This window comes from Oenanthe melanoleuca, chromosome 6 (assembly GCF_029582105.1).
Source record: "Oenanthe melanoleuca isolate GR-GAL-2019-014 chromosome 6, OMel1.0, whole genome shotgun sequence".
Taxonomy (NCBI): domain Eukaryota; kingdom Metazoa; phylum Chordata; class Aves; order Passeriformes; family Muscicapidae; genus Oenanthe; species Oenanthe melanoleuca.
The window spans coordinates 22,875,901-22,897,210 of record NC_079340.1 but is presented as its reverse complement, the minus strand read 5'-3'; the positions used below and the strand labels follow the sequence as shown (position 1 = coordinate 22,897,210).

At 46.2% G+C, this 21,310-nt stretch overlaps 1 protein-coding gene across 4 annotated transcripts in view; it reads right to left on the bottom strand.

Moving 5' to 3' along the window:
- CNNM2 (cyclin and CBS domain divalent metal cation transport mediator 2) overlaps positions 1-20,469 on the bottom strand; it is a 116,986-nt gene extending 96,517 nt beyond the window's left edge. The window contains exon 1 of one of the 4 annotated variants that reach the window (XR_008840832.1): positions 18,821-20,469. Coding sequence is in view for 3 of the 4 variants with exons in the window: in XM_056494985.1 (XP_056350960.1) it covers positions 18,821-20,384 (1,564 nt within the window). In the remaining variant the exon portion in view is untranslated. The remainder of the gene's footprint in view (positions 1-18,820) is intronic. The other 3 variants (XM_056494985.1, XM_056494983.1, XM_056494984.1) reach the window with 3 other exon arrangements.
- Between the last annotated feature and the right edge of the window lie 841 nt (positions 20,470-21,310).

Sequence of the window (21,310 nt, the reverse complement as noted above, 5' to 3'; positions counted from 1 at the left end):
AGTCTTTCATGCAAAACAATGTAGCTCTTAAAGTACCTTTCCACCTCAGACCAAAACCTGCAACTGCATTTAAAAGCTGAAACACCCCTGCCAGCTCTGATCCTTACAGCCAACCAAGCAGCCAGAGCTCAGTGCAGGACACAGGTTCTATCTGTGAGCCACACACGGATTCAAACAATTCGCCTGGTTGCACTCCACACCTCAAAGCCACACTGGATGCAACAGGGCTGAGGTAAGAAAAGTTCTGGTATGATTCTATGCACTGCATTTATCCTTCTGCACTGTGCCTCTGCACTTCACTTGCCTCACATAGGGAGTGAAAATTAAGCTTCTAATAGATGCAAGCACAGTGCATTAAGCACTGGTAGAGTGTTTGTCCAGCACCCAAAGACGCTCAAATCCCACAGCAAAGCAAGGCAGGTAATGCACCCAACGCGAGGAGGCAGAGCTGCAGCTCGGCGAGGCTGGAAAGCACAAGAGCAGAGTGGAAGCGACACATGCTGGTATTTCAAACAGTCAACAAGCAGCAAGTAACCTGGTAAGACCTCTGAGACCTTGACCAGGATAGACGAGCTCTGCCCTGCCAGAACCAGCTGCTTGCCTAAGTTTGCAGGACCCTACCTGCTTCCCACACCCAGGAGAGGGCTGCAAAGGCTCAGAGCTGAGATGCATCCTCCCAGCCTGTAACCTGCCAGCTGAGCTGAGTGCTTGCCCCAAAGCTCCCTTCCACCCTCCTCAGCCACCATGAGCTGTTGCAGCTGAGGGCTCCCGAGATGGGATTCCCCACAGGAGCAGTTTTAGGGAGAAGACACTGGACAGCAAGAGACAAGCTGGAGTGAGCTGTAACAGCAAATTAACCCCTTCCCTGGTTGCTGGGAAAGTGAACTGAGCCTAGCACAAAAGGAGGAGACATTTCAGCAGCCACACTGCAGAGAAAGGACATCATACACCTGACAATACATTTAAACAATGCAAAACATCCTTCCCAATGCCTGCAGCAAGTCAGCTCCTATCCTAAAGATCTAACACACTTAGGCCCACAAGTGCTTGCCAAGTTGTCAACATGGCCTTTGATATGAGAAAGCTTTGAAACCCCTGCCTTAAAGGCCAGCACTTGCTTCTCCACCCATATTTGAAATGCAAGATGCCTGAAAGCTATAGAACTATTTTAGCACTGAACATGCAGGAGTCCACAGCGCAGAGCGGACACGTTGGCTGGGAACCGCACTTGGAAAACTAACAAGTCCCCTACTGCTACAATAACCGTAGCTGCGTAACGGAAGACATGCCAGGGATCGCAGGAAGCTCAAGCCTTCCAGCGCTTTCTGAAACCTCCATGGGGAGATCAGGCCAAGGAGCATCTTGTTTAAACCTATGCTGAATGCCAGGACAGCCAGGAATGTGGGGCAGGGAGGATAAATTGCCACCGTTTTCCTTAAAAAAATTTTAAAAAAACAACCAAAAAACCCAAACAAAACCCCACTTAAATCAAGTTTTGCACCAAACTGAGGCGTTATGAGTGTTTGTTTTCGCTCAGGGGGGGGAAGAATAGTCAGTAAAATGTTATTTCCCCACATGTCAACAGAAAACCCATGCATCCCACCCTGCAACTCAAACATTACAGATTCATGCTTTTTTCATCTAGACGTAATCCATTCTGTATTTTCCTTCTGCTCCTTTTCCAGGGGATATTGATGTAACTGCAATCTTCCAAAGTCAGAGGGTATCTTTGACCCCTTGCTTTCTGAGCTTCCCCCCCAAATTCACAGCTGAACTCACCACAAGCCCAGCCACTCTTCAGGCCCAAGGACTCCACAGCACACGAGATGCTGAGACCATATCATCCGACCGTGATGGAGCACCGAGGGCCCAGCCTCACATCTACAGCCACTCCAAACTCATGATTTCACTCACACATAGCAGAGCCAGCCACCAACTGTTTAAAGTACCCTTCTCCCCAGACACGAACAAAACAGGGCAGCACATGTTTCAGTAGGAGTTCAGTCTTCTGACTTTGGCACAGCAATTTAGGAGCTGTAAGACAAGCACTAAGGCTGGTCTGATCCAGCCTTTTACAAGCTTTACATTTCACACTGATGTTATCAGCAAGTAAATCAAACACATTGCAAGCACAAGAATTTTTCATATGTTTTTTTCTATATGCATTCCTCTCACCTGAGTGTTCCGGATACATTAATAGTTTTCTGACAGTCATCTTTCCAATTAAGATCTGCTCCTTCCTTCCTTCCTAATTTTGCCAGTATGTTACACAAAATTTAGTTGCTGACATGTTCCAACAGGGACAAGAGGAATGATCAGTAGAGATTAAAGCATGCCATGCATCAGCCAACTTTTCAAACAACTGACAAATGAAACACAAAAAAAATCTTGAAAGGAGAGGTTTGCAGAGATGGCAGCTCTCTTATGATGGTTGGCCTCAAGATCATCACCATTTCTGTCAGTTGTCAAAAGTGTTTTGTGTTGCATTTTTAAAAATGGCAATTAAATCCCCAAACACACACAAGAGGGGAGCCCATAAATGTTATATCTATGTTTTATTAACTCAAATCCAAGCAAGACCATATAGGACCATCTCTAATATGGTACTAAATTGCACCACAAGAGCTCTGTTCCAGGTTACACACAGGCAGAACCATCGATAAAACTAAGATGAAGATGATGTACCCTTATGGATTACTTGCATTAACATGAACATCCAAGTTCTGCAGTCCTTAGGCATAGGCACTTGTCAAGAACTCCAAATCAAGAGCTTGTCTGGTCATAAACATCTTCGTATAGAGTGTGCTATTTTAAGAGACCAACACCTATGGCTCAACTCCAGATGAGCAGTAAATGAACCATCCACTCAATCCACAAACAGAGTAGCTAGTGGTAGGTTTTGTTTTCAAATAAAGATGCTACTGATTATACATCAGCAAGAAGTCAAGTTGCAAGGCATTAACTAGTATGCTCTCACCTCATTTTCCCACCAGCAACATGATTCTCAGATCCAAGTTTTATTGCTCAATAGCCACAGCTTCTGCCAAAAATCACAAGAGAGCCAGGGGGAGGGGATGGCAAATATGAAATGGGACAACAGCTGTCAAGGTAATTTGATAGCAGCAATGGCTTCTTGAACCAGTGGACACTCTTGAGAATGTGAGCCAAGGCCTCCAGGCATCCACAGAAAAGCCAAGTAAGATAAAGAGCTCGGTGAGAGAGCAGATACAGATGTCTGAGACAGAGGAAAGAACAAAGAAAGCCAAGGCCATCTAACTTCTAAGAACTTCAGTTTTCCAAACAAAAAAAAAAAAAAATTCAGAGCAAGTGTCCAAATGAACCCTCCCAGCCATGAAGACAAACCATCTTTTGTTTGAAAAATGTTTGCAAGTTTTCCCAGTACTCTTTCCAAAAACATCTCAAAACTACAACATCCAAACAGAGGAGTGAAGAATGAGCTGACAGATTAAAAGATCAAGTCAATAACCCTCTACAGGTTGAAATCTAGCTCAACTTCCCCTAACAAGTAGTCACCTGCATTATGAGACTTACATACATTAAACTTAGCTCAAGTCAATTCCTAATAGACCAATGCTCACAGTCAAAAGTTGCATCCACACACAGAAAATATCCAAAACAAAGAGTTATCAGTAGCAACCCTGAAAAATTCCATACTTTTAGTTTATTGCTCTGCTAAATGAACCATCCCTTCAGCAATGAGTCACATCTTTTGGTGGAACAGTAAGAAGAAAGCTCTTCTGCTTGTGTCTATGTGGCACCTGTTTCAGTAACGTTAAATGGATCACAGAGACAAGGCAAAAACACAGCCAAGCACAAACAGCAAGGCAGGAACGTGTTAGCTCTGACAAGTGCAGCAGAGGGAGGTCAGACACTTTAATGATTACTCTCATCAGTAGGTTTTATCCTTCTTTTTAATATAGTTTTAATTTTCTGTATTTTATGCTTTAAAATTCTTCCATGCACTGAACAATTGCAGTTTTCTTACTTTCCCTCTCAGGGCTTCTGGATTCTCCTTAACCACCCCTATATACTGGCTTGTCTCAGCAATCTCACAGGAGTTTGCAATAGCTGAGAGGGGGAAAAAAAAGCAAACAAATGCTCACCACTTTGTTCAGTATTATTGCCACCTGCTACAGACATGTGACATACCAAGAAACGCACCCACAGATGCATTTTGGCAGTGATCACGATTGAGATCAATTGTTTCTTCATGCTGAAGTTAACATTTTGACTGACACTAATGCAATTAGTCATTTATGTTAAAAACAGCTTATTCTGATAGGGAAATAAGAAAAAAGATGACAACTGGCTACCGGAATTTAGCATCAAATTTAAAATCAAACTGCAAACCTAGTTTAACATTCAATTTCACTAGTTAGATCTTCAACCATCGTACTTGGGCAAAGCAGCCCCTGGTTTGTCTAACTGAGGCTGCAGATTTCCTCCAAGCATTGCAGCTCCCTCACCTGACCCTGGAGGGACCATCTACTGCTATTTTTGAAAGCAATTACTAAAAAAGCCCTTACCCAACACAGGAGCTCTTGCCTTAAGTGCTGGTCCTGCAGAGCAGACACCAGACCTGGAAGAGGAGGGTGGCCTCTGCAGACCTCCTGGCCCTCACAGGGGCAGATAAAGAGAATCCACAGAATGACTGCCTCGAAGCCAAACAGGTTTAACAGCCCTGCACCATCTCTGAGGCAAAAGGCAATTTGCTTGGTATGTCACAGATAAAACGTGCCTGTGTTGAGGCGAGGGTAATGAGACATCTACCCCATGCCACTTCAAAAGGTTAACAACTCAAAGGTTGCAACACTCCCATCTCCTCGCCTGCAAAAGCTGCCCTACCTAGTCCCACCATCACTCCCTTTGGCTCCCTGTTCCAACACAAAGGGATTAAAAATTAAGGAAAAATAATTTAATCTAAAACTAGAAATCTACTTCTGTTACTTTTGGTAGCAACTTTTTCAATTACACTTCTGAATTTGCACTTTACTGAAGGTTACCATTCACTCACCTCTTCATTTAGTGAGTCAAAGGAAGAATGAACTAATCCCTGTCCCCACTTTCCCTGCACAAGCCAAACTCCTGGGTGAGGGATGGGAAACCAGATGAAGCATTCACTGTCCCAGTCATATCCATTTTCTGAATGGGACAAAAAAAAATTCTCAGCTCCTATCTCCTATGTCAAAGAAAACGGTAAAGAGCCAGGTCATTATCATCACAGGCACAGCACATCTCTTCATGCCAGAAAAAATGGTAGCCTGGATTATGAGTCAACACCAAGCTTCTGCACTAACAGACACTTCAATCAGACATCAGTCACTAATGGTGAGAGACAATAAAGACTCATAGTGATAATGGTATCAGCAAGACACAGGTCCTTTCAATTCTGTGCCACAGAGGCAAGTCCACCCTAAGGAACAACCACCAAAGCAGTGACAGAACCCAGTCTGTCAACACCTCAGGAAAAGCAGGACACATTGAGTGGCATATGGAAGATGCTGCCTGCACCACCCTAGAGCAGGTTTGAACCATCACAAGGAGAAATCATGCACACCCCCTTAATTGCTGACTAATACCTGGTGGGCTGCACTTTCCCCACACCACATCACCCCACATGGAAAAAGGGCAGAGTCCAACTAAGCCATCCTTTTTATTCTTAATGAATAGGATCCACCAGCAGTGAGAACAGACTTGGATCTGTGTCACTGCATCCCTCTCAGCCAGCTTGCTGAAGATTGCTTGGAATGGGTGGCAGTGAGGAACAGAGCAGTGCTACCCTCTGGAATAACTGACCCGCCCATGGTGCAAGAACAACTTTTCCAGTGGCACCAGTATAAGGAGCTCAAGACTTTCTGGTTCATGAGGGAGCCAACATATTTAACCATACTCCAGGTTACCACCTTGTCACCAACAAAAAAAAAAAAAAAAAAAATAGTCACCTGCATACTCCCTAACACTGGGAATTTAAGCATTAACATGTTTGCCACCTGCCTACTAGGTTTTCAGCCCAGAAAAACAGGAAAGTATTCAGTACAGAATTAATCCAAAATTGGACATTAAGTTTAAAACTGTCTGAAAGCAAAAGTCAAGCAGCACAGGATAAAAGGACAAATGGCATCTCTGACACAAAGAAAAAACAACATATCAAACCACTCTGTCTCAGTAAGAGGTAAGAAAGCACCCAACAATGAACTCTACAGCAGCACAGAACAGGGCACTAACCATGGGACATTCACCTTAACTGTCTCTACAGCTTGCCTAGTGAAAGGCCTCATCTATCACCCAGTCTCCTGTTTTTCCTCCCCTACTGACAAAAAGTAGTGCCAGAAGAACTACACATTGATCTGAAAAAGGAGAGTGAAATGCTGAAGACATTGACAGCCAAGGAACTCAGGGCAAGAGAAACAGTAACTGAGTCACTGGAGGGGCTGTCACTAAAGAAAGTTGCAATCATCATGCAATGAAGTTATTACATGAACATTAAACCAAACTCCTATTATAGACCTAAATTACAGTAGACAAGCTGAAACATACTGGCTCCCACAAAACCAATTCAGTTGACATAAAAGAAAGGGATAAAAATGAGTCCTCATTCTATAGCAAAGTAATTGAAGCAGAAGAGGAAAGCATCACACTCAACTAGAACTCTGGACAGTGCTAGGAAATACAAAAGATAAAACCCACTACTTTATCCTTGCCCAGCTCTCAACACACTTGAAGCAGTTATGCCCTTGATTTCCCTGGGTCATTTTTTCATTATGAAAGAAAAAATGCAGAAATAGGAAAATTAAGTCTCACTTTTACCAGGATTAAAAAAAAACAAAAAAACAAACCCAAAACAGTTTGTTCGTATCTTTAAGAACTTTTGCATCTTAAGTCTTATCTTAAAGGGCTTTTTTTTAATGTCCCATCATCCTAAAAGTCACAGAAAACACTGATTTGTTAGGAGAATTGTTCACAAGTATTACCATAGCAAGAGTTTTTCCTCCCAGGAACTACATGCTGCCTCTAACTGAGAGAGTACATGTTTAATCACAGCACACATTCATTCCTTGTCACAACTACTAACTGCAGCACCAGAGAGGATGGTTAAGAAATTTCTTAAAAGAATCTTTGGATCTTAAAGCATTTCATTCTCTCCTAAATGTTCACTTTAAAAACAGCATGTCCCAGTACTTTTCAAAGTAAATAGACCCAGACACCACTAAAATCCCCAAGCCTACCAGCCTCTTCATGGTGGCTCTTTGCTCAGCATCCTCCTTTAAACCTTTCAAGCGCTGCTCATGGCACTCAACTCTTTCTATTGATCAGGAGGTGGATTCAAGTAGAAAACAGGGTACCTAGAAACAGCCTCCAATACTTTCCAGTGTGTTTCCACATAGAAATCAATCAGGTAGTGGGAACAATGGCAAACAACAGAGTATCAGCCATACAAATTTGGTAAGAGACATTTTCTTCATTTCTCTAAGCCATGCATGGATTAAGATAGTCCACATAGTTATTAGTTCAGGATGGTTGCATATCTGTCTGAAAAAAAGCATGTACTGATCTCTCTGGAAAGCCAAATAGTTTAAATACAAAACCATCAGGAATTAAAGCTAGACAACTTCCCCCTTTCTGAGTATTTTCCTTGGAACTTTTTGGTTGGAGCTTGTGTACTGCATAGGGCTGAGAAGGCTATTACTCTTGGAAGCTATACTCCCAAATTCTTTCCTTTACTGGAATATATGAGGTTGATGATTTGCAAAGAAGAAATGTATTAAAGCCTCTTACTCCTGGACCATGTTCAAACAGCAGGCAAGCAACAAGTTTAAGCCCAGTTTCCAGGCCAGGAATCAGAAATGAAAATGCCCTCAACACTAAGATGTGTGCGTGTCTTCACTCTACCCCACATGCTTCTGCAGTGTCTCTCATAATAAAACAAAGCTTGTTCAAAGATTACAGTAAGGACTGGAAAATTCAAAACAGCTGCTCTGAAAAGAAAAAAAAAAAAAAAAAAAACATTAATAGAATAGAGCCATTGACATCAGAGCTCTCCTGGTAGACCTCTCATCCTGTGCACAGCAAGTGTTCCCTTGCAGAGAGGAGGAGCAGAGACTGGGATTCCCATCCGTGGTGCATCACACAGCACAGGGAAACCTTCATCCCCACCCTTAACCCCAGGGGCATTGAAGAAAGCAGAAAAAAGAAAGCTACTCTATTTGCTTGCTCGTTGACTGCACACAGTACAACTGCATTTACAGGTTCAACTCTATGACTAGATCAAGCACCAGATTGCTGTAGTTTTTGGAGCCTGCATCCAGTAGGTAATTAAGTTTTTTCACTGCCACAGCTGCCTTCCTCAAGCTCAAACCTCAGGGGATTCCCACACTGGGAAGCTTCACCCTCCACCAAGAGTGCCTACAGGGTGAACTGTACAACTTCTCCCTTTCCAGGTTCTCATTGGGAGCCTTCAGAAAACACAGCACAAGCTGAATTAAACTAGCACACTACTGGTAAAGCAGTTTCGTATTAGGGACCACAAATCCCCTCTGGGCCTTTGTCAAATGAACAGACAGACCCAGAAAACTGCCAGTCCTGACTACAATGGGTCCATCATATGGGATGAGAGCTTTAAGCATGCTGTGATCCCTGTAAGGGTCACAGGAAAACACAAACATACTAGTACAGAAGGATCAGAAACTGGCTCTCCTCTACACAACATACAAGAGTCTCCCATTTCTCTTGCAAGTGAGCATTCAAACCTTTAGTAGCTGACACTAAGTCTGAAGTACACTGTAATTCTTATTAAGAGAGATATAGACATGATTTGGACAGGGATCTTGATTTCTCTAGAAGAAATCCCATCCACATAGCATAAGCAATGCTTCAACTCTAAGAGAAGGAAAAAAAAATACTCCCTGTGAGCAGTGTTAAGTTCTTGAAATTCACTGTTTTGAAATTAGTGTTTTCAAACCTAACCACTCCAAAAAGCTCCAGGCAAATTAGAACATCAACAAGAAGATAAAAGTTATTCCCCATGGGGGTAGGGAACCAGCACACAAGACCAGATCACATCTGAAAAACAGGATAAATCCCAAACCTTTACAGCCACATAGTCCATATGGTGAGTTACTCACAGGTCCACTGCCCCAGCTTGCAGTGAGGCATCTCTTATTCCTCTATTTTGCTGGAGGAAGACCTAATACAGTGACTTTTCAAGGTACTTTGAGAGATTCTTCTTCACCCAATCCCCACACACTGCATCAAGATATTTAAATAAAAGCTGAAAGTCAAAAACCCAAAAAGCTGTACACATACCTCAGTTAGACGGGGGGAGGGGGGGGAAACAACAGACACAAATTCACAGAGCAAAATATATCACACGAATTTATCCACCTTGAATCAAAAACTTAGCGATGCCCCTTGGAGTTCAAGTTAGAGCTACTGAATAATTCACAATTCTGGCCGACTTTAATGAGTAAAAAAATTGAACTGAAACCTCTTTACTAGATGCCCTATAACATGAGCTGAAGGTCCCTGTCTACACTTGCTGTGTATGGGAACTGTAACTGTAAGAGCTGTTCTTGCTTCCAAAGGAAAGATGTCCCAGGCAAGATAGGAAAAACTAAGCCTGAAGCTTGCCTAAAACCAACAGCCACACCTACTTTCAATGCCAGATTGTAAATTTTTATCAAGAACAAGTTCACATTGGCAGATTTTCTTCCTATTTGTAGGAACCTGGAAATTGCTGACAAGCAATTCACAAGCAATAAAAGCCGGCAACTGATCGTCCTTGTCCTCACATAACTGCTGCATGGAAAGGGGTCCCGCAGGCTGCACTTTGAACCCCCCAGTGCAAAGGGTAGGCAGGACAATCTTCTGAAAGCTGGAGGTGGAGCCCTGGAAGAACACCAGAAATGGCAAGATCCTTCCTAAAATTGTTTGCTGGCAGCAGGGTATCCAACCAAGCCAGAATCAGAACTTTGTTACCCTCATTATCCACAGACAAATGGGGAAATAAAGCCTTGCTCACCTCCATGAAGATTAGCTGTCACAAAAGGCTCTGTCCCATCGCTATAAGAGATTATACCACCATAAAAAAGCTCACTGGAAAGAAAACCCCACCTTTCATTCTCACTTGCTGTGGGAAAGAACCTCAAGGAAGTAGGAGCCCAGTCTGAGGGCACAGGTCACCCTGCAGACAGCAGTGTTACCACACCACTCTCATTCGAAGAGTGGCTCCTTTCGGGACTGCCACAAAAGAATGGTGTAACCCAACAGAAAGCATTACAGAAAACAAAAGTATACAGAACTTCTGTGCAGAATGTATGTGTTCATCCCCGGGCCCCAGCGCCTTTGGCTGGAGCAAAGCTCTTGCCCAGTTAATTAGTAACTGCAGCTGAGTCCTGTTAACTTGTAAACTCTTGCAGCCTCCACAATCATCAGGTTTCAGCTCCCAGATTGACAGGCATCATACTTACTCTGTCCTTCAAAATACAATTCCTTGGTGAGAAGGGTTGTTGTTTCATAAACACTGAAATTATTATACCAAACAATTCACAAGTGAAATGCTTTAATATAAAGAGACAAGTCCCAACCACATAAGCTTTCCTTGCTTTGAGGTTTCTGTTTAATCTAAGGCTTGGATATTTTAAGACAAGTTGGTTACAAGACAAGTTGTTTTTCTAGTATTCTTTCACTAGTCCTTTCAAGAAGGTATCATCACCAGTAGGTGAAGAGCAAGTCTGAGTCATGTTTTTAAATAACAAAAATAACCACAAACACCCATGTAAGAATCCCAATTTCAACAGGCCAGCCAACAGACAAAGAAACACCTCTGGCACTCTTTCCAGACAAAGAAGCACCTCTGGCATTACAGATTGTGTACTACAACAGCCCAATCCTCAAAGGCAAACAACCTATATGATGCCCCATAGACAGCATGGAAGTGTGGAAAACCCTGGAAGCTATTCTTCACTTCAATGAAAACTCTGTCTACCAAAACCCTGGAAGGCTCACGGACAATTTTAACAGAAAACGTGACAACAATGGCTCAAAGATTCCCAATTGTCCCTACCTATGACCTTTCAGAGTGGCAAGTTACTACTGACAAAGCCACAAACAAGGAAAAAGACACTTCTGAGCAAAAGAGGGGAAAAAAAAAAAAAAAAAAAAAAAAAAGGAAAGAGCAAATGGAGACAATTTTTAGGGAATCAAAGCTTTGTTATTAACAAGAACCAAGAATGCAAAGATAAGCCAACCTGGCTACTGTGTTAAAAACATTTGGTACATGAAACTCCAGTACCTCTCCAAGCATGATGGATGCCACTGCCATCTCTCCTTCTGCTATTGCAACTTCGTGTTTCAAGCTGGAGTGTCAAATACGCGGTTCTTTTAAGCCCACTTTGTGAAAGACACTGTATGGTGTGATGTCCTGGAGTCACAACATTAGAGAAGGTTTCAGTGGATTTCTTGTCGGCGTTTTGTTCTGCATCTGGGGGTTTCTTTAAGAAGCTATGGGAAAACTTCAGTTCCTCTGCTTCAACGATAGCAATTTGTTTTGCAGAATCAGAACTTTATCACTCCATGTTGTACAAAAAGCTATTTAGAACACTTGAGGAACACCTCATCTCTTCCAAGCCATTCCTTTCTTTTCCCTACATCAACCTCTCTGAAGTGGTGAGGTCATCTCTTCCCCTTATAGGTCTTTAACCAGTCCTTCTTTCTATGCCCTTCTCACACGTGCTTTGCATATCATCACACCTAGCTCCAGTTTATTCCCAGCAGAGCTTATTCTACCAGCTATTGGGCCATGCAGATTTCTTGGCCAAGGGAAAAGGTGCATTCCTCCAGAAAAAGGTCAATGACAGATTTATGCATCTCATCTTCTATGACTATATATTGGTAAAAAGTGAAACAAAATCCCAATGCTTGATAGTCCTGAAATGACTCCGTGACCTTGGCAGGAGCCAGGCTGGATTAACCACCTGGTATGGACTGTTAGCCATGTCCTGGGGCAGTAGCTCATTAGCACCAAGTATTTACGCTCCTATTTGTAGATGGTAGGCTGTAATTCAGGACCTTGTCAAATTAACAAGAGTGCCAGGTTGCACTCACTGGGGTATGGTTCAGAGTACTCTATGTTGAGGGCTAGTTTTACAAGTTCCATTAGTGAAATTGGAAGGGACTCAACAGCAGAAATGCCACGGCCTACCAAGACTGGCAATTGCACCACAGCACTGCCGAGTCAGATAAGTAAATGCAAAAGTGAGCTCTTGCTAAGTAGTAATGAAAAAAGCACAGCTTGGTGGTCAGTCTATAGACTCGCTCAGCACTTCTTGGCCACTGCTTTCTCTCTTGTCCTACTTGATCCTGACAAAGGTGCTGTAAGACTGACTTAGGACTCTTAATACTGAGCAGACATTAAATGTTTAAAAGAGGTGAAGTAGTGAGACTTTGGATCCTCCAGGTCTTAATTCCTGTGCACTAGGATGTGTGCCCTCCAAGTAAGCAAGACAACCTGACACCAGACAACACCAGGAAGATGAGTAGATCTTGTCACAGTCTAGTGGCATTGATGCTCCAAGTTAAGCAGCCAAATAACCCCCACAATATTTCCCCCCACTATGACTCCTTCAATAAAACAGGGAGGAGACTCAGGCTCATGAAGTGTGAGGTGGCTCACACCCTCATTTCCTAAATTACCAGCTAGAGTGATACCATAGCATGTCAAAACAAAACTTAGCTTTGGATGGCTTCATACAGAACTGACAATCTACTTCTAGACCCACCTCCCTCTGCCACTAGCACTACACAGATACAGAAGGAGGCACCCACTACTGGTGTTTGTTTCTGTGCAAGAGCTGACAAAGGTTCAGTGTTGATTAGACTTGCTCACAGAGAGAAATAAGAATCTAGGGCTATTTAATAAAGACAGTATCTTTAGTCCCAGAACTTCCTGAATCACAGCCTGATGAGATCAGTAAGCTTCCGTGGGGAACAAAATAAACTGGCTCTTTTCTTATACTTTCTCTAAGCAGCCCCAGCCATTGTCAGAAATGACCTACTGCAGAGGATTCGCTGTTATTGTTCTTATGCCCTCGAGTCAACTGAAGTTCACTGAGAAAATGTTCTGCTCCTCAGAATCTCATGTCAGCAGAGAAAAAAAATGAAACTCAGAAAAAAATCTCAGATCTGGAAGGACACTGTGATGGTTAAACTACCTGATCAGCTTCCTACACTAATGAATTTACTCAGAAGTTGACATTCTGCCTCTTTGGTCTATCCTGCTCCAAAACTGGCTGTGAAATGCTTGGCTGAACAGAGATTGACCTGAAATTTACATCTGTGCCTATTACAGATAACAGACACAGAGAAAGCAGATAGGAGCATGGTTCACTTGTGGTAGAATTCACTCCCACCAGCTTCAGAACAGGAAAGCATTCGCTAACTGAGCAAATAGCTGAGGGGAGGAACAGGCAACTTGTGTTTGTCAAATATCAAATTGGTTAAAAAGCAATCAAAGAATCATATTCAACACAGGCATCAAACTCAAACCTCTACTGCTCAAGCCATTTAGTTCACTTCCTCCTCTCCCTGCCAGCCACCTGAAACACATGTTTCTTCCAATTCTCAGCAGCAGAAGGACTCCATGGATGGGCTGCTCACCAAGGCTGCTCTCCTAGTAGCCTCTCTTCTCCTGGTCCCCATAAAATGTTCCCAGCAGGGAGCCCAGGAAGAACTGGAGCTGCTCCCTGATGCATTCCCCTTGGAGCCTCTCCCTCAGCATACCAGCAGGAGGGCTGCCTGCAGTAACCCACATCCGCTGCTCTCCGCTGGAACGAGCACGCATCCCCCAGGAGCCCTGCAAGGCCAGCAAAGCTCTTGGCAGTGCAGTACCTGCGGGTGCTGCTATGTCACACAGCCAAGGAACAGTTTGTCACGAGGCAACCCCCACCCCCACATGCAATTTTTGTTCAGGGAATAAATCTGCAGGCATAGCATGCTAAGACTTCTGTTTCTTGGTGGTAAATTCTTTCCCACCTACCACTCCCCTGCTCTCTTCACACAGAAAAGTCTCCACACTGGACCTCCTCAACAACTCTCTCTGTTATATGAATTTCCCCAAAAGGATCAGAGGAGGTGCCTTTTATTAGCTAAGCAGCCTTGAAAACGATATTGTTTTCCAAGAAGTTTTACGTGCCTTTCATAATCCCAGAAAGGATTTAGGTAGTTTCTTCCAGTTTCTTGTTCTTTCTGCAGTCACAGGGTTACATGGAAAAAGTGCCCAGGAGACAGACAACCTGCTAGATAAAGTAGAAAGTGAGCATTCAGATCTACTAAATCAAAGCTACTCAAGGGAAGACTGGACTTATATTCAGCAGGTCATAAAAGTTGAAAGGAACCAGGGAAGAAGCCACCTACAAATCTGGATTTGAACTGCACCAGAAAGGTAAGTGACCTAATAACAAAAAAAGCCCCTCAGACCAAGTGACCTAATAAAAGAAAAAAAAAAAAAAAAAAAAAAAAAAAAAAAACACACAAAAAAACCTCAGACCAACAATAGTAACGGAGAAATTTGGATCCCTGGGCTACAAATTACTTGCTATTCTACCTGTTTCCAAAAAGGGGATCTATGTGCTCAAAAGAAAAGTAGGTCTAGGTATTATTCTCTGCACTCAAAAGTCAGAGGTTTATGTTTCAGGCTGCTGGGACTTGGTTTTCTTTCAGGGAGGAGGAGAAACTAGAAAAGAAATGGACAACATTTTTACCCAATGTCCACTCTAAATCAACCACCAAACATAAATGCTACTAATGCCAGACTATACAAGACCAACAGAGCCTTAAGAAAGTATCATCAAGCTAAATATGACAACGTTTTCAGGAAAATAAAAATCTTTTAAGGTCCAGGTTGGCAATGATTTTAATAAGGAAACTAGGAGTTTTCTCAAGGCTGCCATGTGATTCAGAAAATGAGAGCTCAGAACTGCTGCACAGTTACTGTGGCTTCTTTACAACAGGTTATTAAGCTCTGATCTGTAGTATAAAATAAAAAAAATAAAATATAAAACAGATATAAATAAGATCAAAACATATGACTCGAAGTCCTCAGATAAGGAAGACTCCAACTGAGAAACTGTTGCCCTCCAAAGCCATCCAGGCCACCAGGAACACAGCTGTAGAAGGCTTGCAGAAAGTGGGCCAATCTTGAAATATTAGTATTACAACATGAGGCTTTTCAAGCTGAATTTTTGTAGCTCCAGCAGACAGGGAGCTAGAAATAGAATGCTTTGGATTTAGGATGACACAGGCAGATATCTGCCTGTGAAAAACACCAAGAGCAAGTGCCAGAGAGCACTTAAACAGAGACCTAAGGGAGACTGTCAAAAAGAAAGAGAAAACAAGAAAAAAAAAATTAAAAGCAGGTCCACACACTTTTTCCACAAAGAAAAAGAACATCAGTGGAGACTGTTCACCATCTTGTTTTCCAAAAATGACTCTGTGGCCCGTTCGATCCCTGCTGCAGATTAGGAACCATGACACGAATCAATCCTGGAACAGGTAACACCTCGCTCCCCTTTACAGCAATGGCCAACATTACATTAGCTAGGAGTGAACTCATTTCAAATGAGATACTTCTTTGCTCTGGCAAAGTCAGGCAGGTCCTTTCCTAGGCCATTAGAAAAGGTACCTTAGACTCTCTTGCATTAAATTTGAATGATTGAATTCAAGTTCAGCACTCAGTCTGCTCAACCTGTATACAGGTGGATTTGACAGCTCCGGTAGAAGTTTAAGGTCTGTTTTTAGAATAGAAAAATCACATCTATTTCAAATGCTATTTATTTATTTATCTGAAAGTAAACCATGCTTTTTAGAGGAGAAGCTTGTTTGTGGACTGCTTCAGGAATCATGTTTTTTCACACTTTAGAAGATTAGAGCAGCAAGGGGGTGGAAATGAGCTGAGGCTCTCTTAAAACTAAGTTTCTTGCCTGGCAGAATGGAATTGAAACAGATACTTAGTTTGCAACTGTGGTCAAAGAATGTTAACGGTAGGCCCATCACCAAATCCTCCAGCTGTTCAGCCTAAGCAGTAGAACAACCAGAGAACTACCCATTTCATCTTCTGCAACAGTATAAGGATATATATCCTGCTGTATTTGGCTTTTAATTACCTCCTTGTAAGCCTCCATTCCACATTTAGGTTAAGGAGGTTTTGCTTCTGACCAAAATGTGAGTTTCAAAACCCCCACCTACCCAGCTAATTATCAAACTTACTAAAAAACCCCATCCCCTCTCCTCAAATAGCAATAACTGACAGCACCATCACATGAGCTGCCTGTTGCATCCATCAGAGGTAGGATGGGCCTGGGTATCAAAAAAAGACACACATGAGTTTTGAAGCAAGATGGCTGTGGCAGAAGATCAATTTGATGGGAAGGGAATGATTAAAAACTGTAAGCTTATTTATTTCCAGCACTCTACTGGGGAGTAACATGTAATTTGATTCTCACCCTTAATTTGTACATTCTCATGGGAATTTGGCAAGGCTGCTCTGAAGAAGAAAGCTGGAAGAGCTCTTGCAAAAGACAGTGCACTATGCCAGATCAAGGCAGCTATCAGTTATTTACATTCATTTCAAAGGACACAAAGGAAGCCACTTATTTCCACTATATCTGCACTTTTTAAAGAGAAACCAGTTAGGACAAAGCTGATCCTAACATAGGGCTTGCCCATACAGACCAACCAGCATAGTGACTCTGGAGTAAACATTTTAGTATGCTCAAACTAGTCTGAATTAATTCCCAACTACAGAGATTATTCCAGGGCTCAGCAATCTCAGGAGAGAACACACACTTTAGGAGATCATCCTGAAGTTGTGCTACTGGAATGTTTCCTAGCACAGGTAAGAGACTGGCTACCAGGGAAAGTGATCTCCAGTCTGCACCTTCCAAGCCACCCAAGAGAATTTTTAAGCAGCCTATTTTAAGCACCAGTTTCAGGAACTCTAAGGAGGAATTTGGCTTAGCCACTCTTGCAGGATTAAAGTGCCCACCTAATTCTCCCAGCTGTTAAATAAAAGGACTGCTATGCTGACACACAGGAGCGCATTTCATCCTTTCAGACCAGGGAAATAAACCACCAACATAACATGCATTTCTTCAGACACATTGCTGCATACAGAACTAGAGAACACCCACAAGTCCCACTACAGGCTAAGAACCCTGTTGTGCTATCTGAAGTCTGAGCAACAGGGACAGAGGAGAAGAAGAACCACCCTTCTCTCACACATGCAGCAAAATCCACATTAGCCATCCAACAGTTAAGTGACATCATTGGGTTTCCTACACCCAAACTGGAGATCCTGCAGCACAGAAACCACAGCCAAGCGAGGGTCCCCCTCATCTCTCCTTCAAAACCAAGTAAGACTTCCCTATCTCTACACACAGGCTGAAAGAGATAAAGATAACCACCGCTGCACTGGTCAGTAAAAAGCAGGAGTATGCTAATCTCCTATCAACAAAGATGAAAAAGATGAGGTAACCCTCCAAATCCCAAAAATTGAGTTAAGTAGGATGAAGAAGATCCAATGCCGTGACACAAGAGCTTAGCATGTGGATAAAACAGCAACTGAAACTTAAGTAGTAATTTAAACTTATCTAAAAAGAACATTAGCAAACTCACAAAGGTTTTTTTCAAGATAACTTGCGCAGTTAATAAAAGGTGAGCTCAAATATTCCCCACCAGATTTCCTCTGTCAAGCAAATCAACCCCAGGAACCAAGCTGTTCCATGGTGCTTTGATCAGATCTCCCTGGGTAGGAACAGTCTGGTGGCACTCCAAATAGCCTTTCTTTTTCCAGCACACAAGTTCACACATCCAAACTGTCTGAAATTTCACAATTTAACAACTGCTTTGAAAGCTCCCTCCTGCACAGGCCACAGAGCATTATTATTTGGCTTGCAGAGAAGAACAGATTTTAAAAGGAAAACAAAAAGATGTTTTTCCCTTTCTCATAAGCAACAGCTTCTAACAAGAATTAAGACGCATTTGTCAAGTCAGCACCACCTACAATCAAGAGAAAGGCAGAAAGCCTCAGTCCCATTCTGATACATAAGCTACACCAAAGAGGCAGAAAAGGTCACATCTCTGCTGAGTCTGTGGTCCTAAAGCACAGGGTAGCCTGGGGAAAAAGAACTGTAACTCTGAAGTGCAGCACCAGCAGGTGCTTTGGAATATATTTTAAGACACTGAAATGATTTATGAGTTACAAGACCAAAGTGTCAATCAAAGTAACTGGAACACGGGCAGAGTGCTAAGGTCGGCTGGCTGAGCCTATGAATGGAGCTAAAACGCCTTGTTTATCTGAGCACGTGCGTGCACTGAGCCTGAAAGGCACCCGAGCAGCCCACCCACTCCTCCCCATCAGGCCAGCTGAAAAAGCACAGAGAAGACACAGCCAAGGAATGGGCGCAGATTCCCGTCAGTGGTTCTCACTATAACAGACAGATGAGTGGAAAAAGCAAGAAGGAAAACAACCTTGCTTGGCACCATGCCCACACACACATCTCAGTGCAGTGGGGGAAAAAAGGCTGGGGGCACATCCCAGCCGTGGATCAGCTTTCTGGCTCAGGGAAGGAGCAGATCTGGCAGATATCTAAATACCGGTCACCAACAGTCCAGAATGCACCTTCCCACAGCCTTCCTGAGCAGGAACCCGAGGCCCCCCCGAGGAGCTCCCTCGCTGCAAGCAGGTGGACACTGACCACCACGGAGCAGCACCTCCCGCCGCGCCCCGCCACAGGCACGAGCCCACCTTTCTTGAACTCCTCCAGCATGGCATCGAGCTTGGTGTCATTGAAGACAAAATGCAGCGGGTGGTTGTAGAAGCGGGTGATGGTCTTGAGTGGCGTGCAGTCATCGGGGTCCACAAAAGCCAGGTCCTTAACGAAGAGCAAGTCCACAATGTTGGAGCGGTCGCCCTCGAACACAGGGATGCGGGTGTAACCGCTCTCCATGATCTCGGACATAGTGTTGAAGTCGAGCACAGCCTCGGCAGCGATCATAAAGCAGTCTCGGAGGGGAGTCATCACGTCCTCCACAGTCTTGGTGCGCAGTTCCAGGGCTCCTTGGATAATGTTGAGCTCCTCCTTGACTAGATCATTATAAGGGTCGGTGACCCGCAGCATCTCCAACAACTTCTCACGGTTATAGACCGTGCCGATCTCCTGGCCCAGGACACAGTCCAGCAACTTGCTGACGGGGTAGGAGGCCGGGAAGGTCATCATCATGAAAAACTTGGTGAGGAAGATGGTGTTGGCGCCCACGGCCAGGCCGTGCCGAGAGCAAATAGCCTGCGGCACGATCTCGCCGAAGATGACGATACCGATGGTGGAGACCACCACGGCCACCAGCCCAGAGCCGGCAATGTCATCCAGCAGGATGGTAAGCGTGGTGTTGACCAGGACATTGCCCAGCAGGAGGGAGCACAGCAGGTAGTTGCCCTGACGCCGCACAGGCTCGATGCGCTTGGCGTAGTTCTTCTCTTTGTCCGTGCCACAGTTCTGCACGATGCGCAGTTCCATGGGGTCCAGGGCCATCAGGCCCAGGTTGAGGCCACTGAACATGCCCGAGAGGCACAGGAGGAGCGAGATGAAGATGACCTGCAGCCAGAAGGGCAGCAGGAACTTCTTCTCCTCGCCCACGATCATCTTGGTGTCCTCGCCGTCATGGTAGATCCAAGTGGTCTCACCCCATGGCGGGGGTCCCGCCGGCCCCTCGGCGCCCGCCAGCCCTCCGGGAGCCCCGGGCCCCAGGGCGGCGGCGGCGGGGGCCGAGACGGAGGTGCACAGGTAGTAGGACTTGCTCTTCTCCGTTTTGCGCAAGGGCTTAATATCGATCTCGATGATGCCCGAGGTGCGGCGGTTGAGCACGATGTACGGGCGGATGATGATGTCCGAGGTGCGGATGCCGCAGCGCTGCGGGGCCCCGCCGCTGCCCGCCGACCCGCCGCCGCCACCGCCGCGCCCCGCCGGCCCCGCCGCCGCCCGCCCGCCCCGCCGCCGCTCGTGCTCCGTGAAGGCGATGCGCGACCACGTCTCGTTGTTGATGTTCTGCCCGTAGACCCGCAGCTTCACCCGCGTCCGTTCGCTCACCCGCAGCGCGCCCCCCTCCATGAAGGAGACGTCGTCCGTGTCCTCCAGCCGCAGGCCGATGATCACCGTCTCCTCCGCCGCCGGCGGGGGCACGACGGCGGCGGGCGGCGCGGCAGCGGCGGCGGCCAGGGGCCGCCGGCCCAGGCAGCCGCCGAGCAGCAGCAAGAGCAGCACCCGCGCCCCCCGGCCGCCCCCCGCCATGTTCCCACCGGGCAGCGCGGCCATCTTTAGTCAGGGCTCGGCGCCGCCGCGGCCCCGCATCACCGCGCGGCGCCTGCGGCGTGCCCCGGCTCCCCCGGCGGCGGCGGTGGCGGCGGGCGAGGCGCGGGCTCGGCTGCCCGCGGGACCCGACGGGCGGCGACTGCCGGGCCGGGCCGACCAGCGCCGCCTCTACCCGCGCCCGCCCCGCCCCGCCCCGCCCGCCGTGAGGAGGAGGGGCCTCCGCCCGGCGCCGCCAATCAGCGCCCGCATGCTCGCCACCCAGCGCCAGGCCACGCCCCCATAGCGCCACGCCCCCATCCCAGCCCCGGGGCGCGTGACTCCGGTGTGTACGCCGGGCGCGCGAGGGCGGGGCCGGCCGTGAGACCGCGGCCAATGGCGGTGACGCTCGGGCCCGGAGGGGGCGGAGCCTTAGGAGGGGCGCGACCAATGGGGGTGCGGTGCGGCCGGCGCGCGCGGCGCGCGGCAGGAGCAGCCCCGGGAGCGCCCTCACCGGGGAAAGGGGCGGCCGAACGGACCGGGCGATCCCGCTCTCCCCGCCGCTCCCCCCGCCGCTCCCGTCCGGCCCATGGCGACCGCCGCTCCCCAAGGACCCGCCGCGCCGTTCGCCCCCTTGTGCGGCCCGGGAGCGCCGCCCCTCGTCCGCGCGCCGCCAAGCTCGGCGGTCGCGCAGCGCCCCCTGGCGGCCCCGCCGCGCCTCGTGGGCCCGGCCCGACGGGGCGCGTCCCGGTGCCTCCCGCCGGGATCCGCTGCGGCGGGGGCGGCTCTCCCAGCCGCCGGTGCAATACCGTGCGACGTTCAGAAATCGCACTGCGGGTCCCCGAGCACCCTCCGCCCCGATATGTCCTCGGTTCGCGCCCGAGAGCGGAATTAACCACTAAATACTGAATACGGACGGGCCGCGCTCCTCCTTTGCCTCTGCTCTGCCCCGC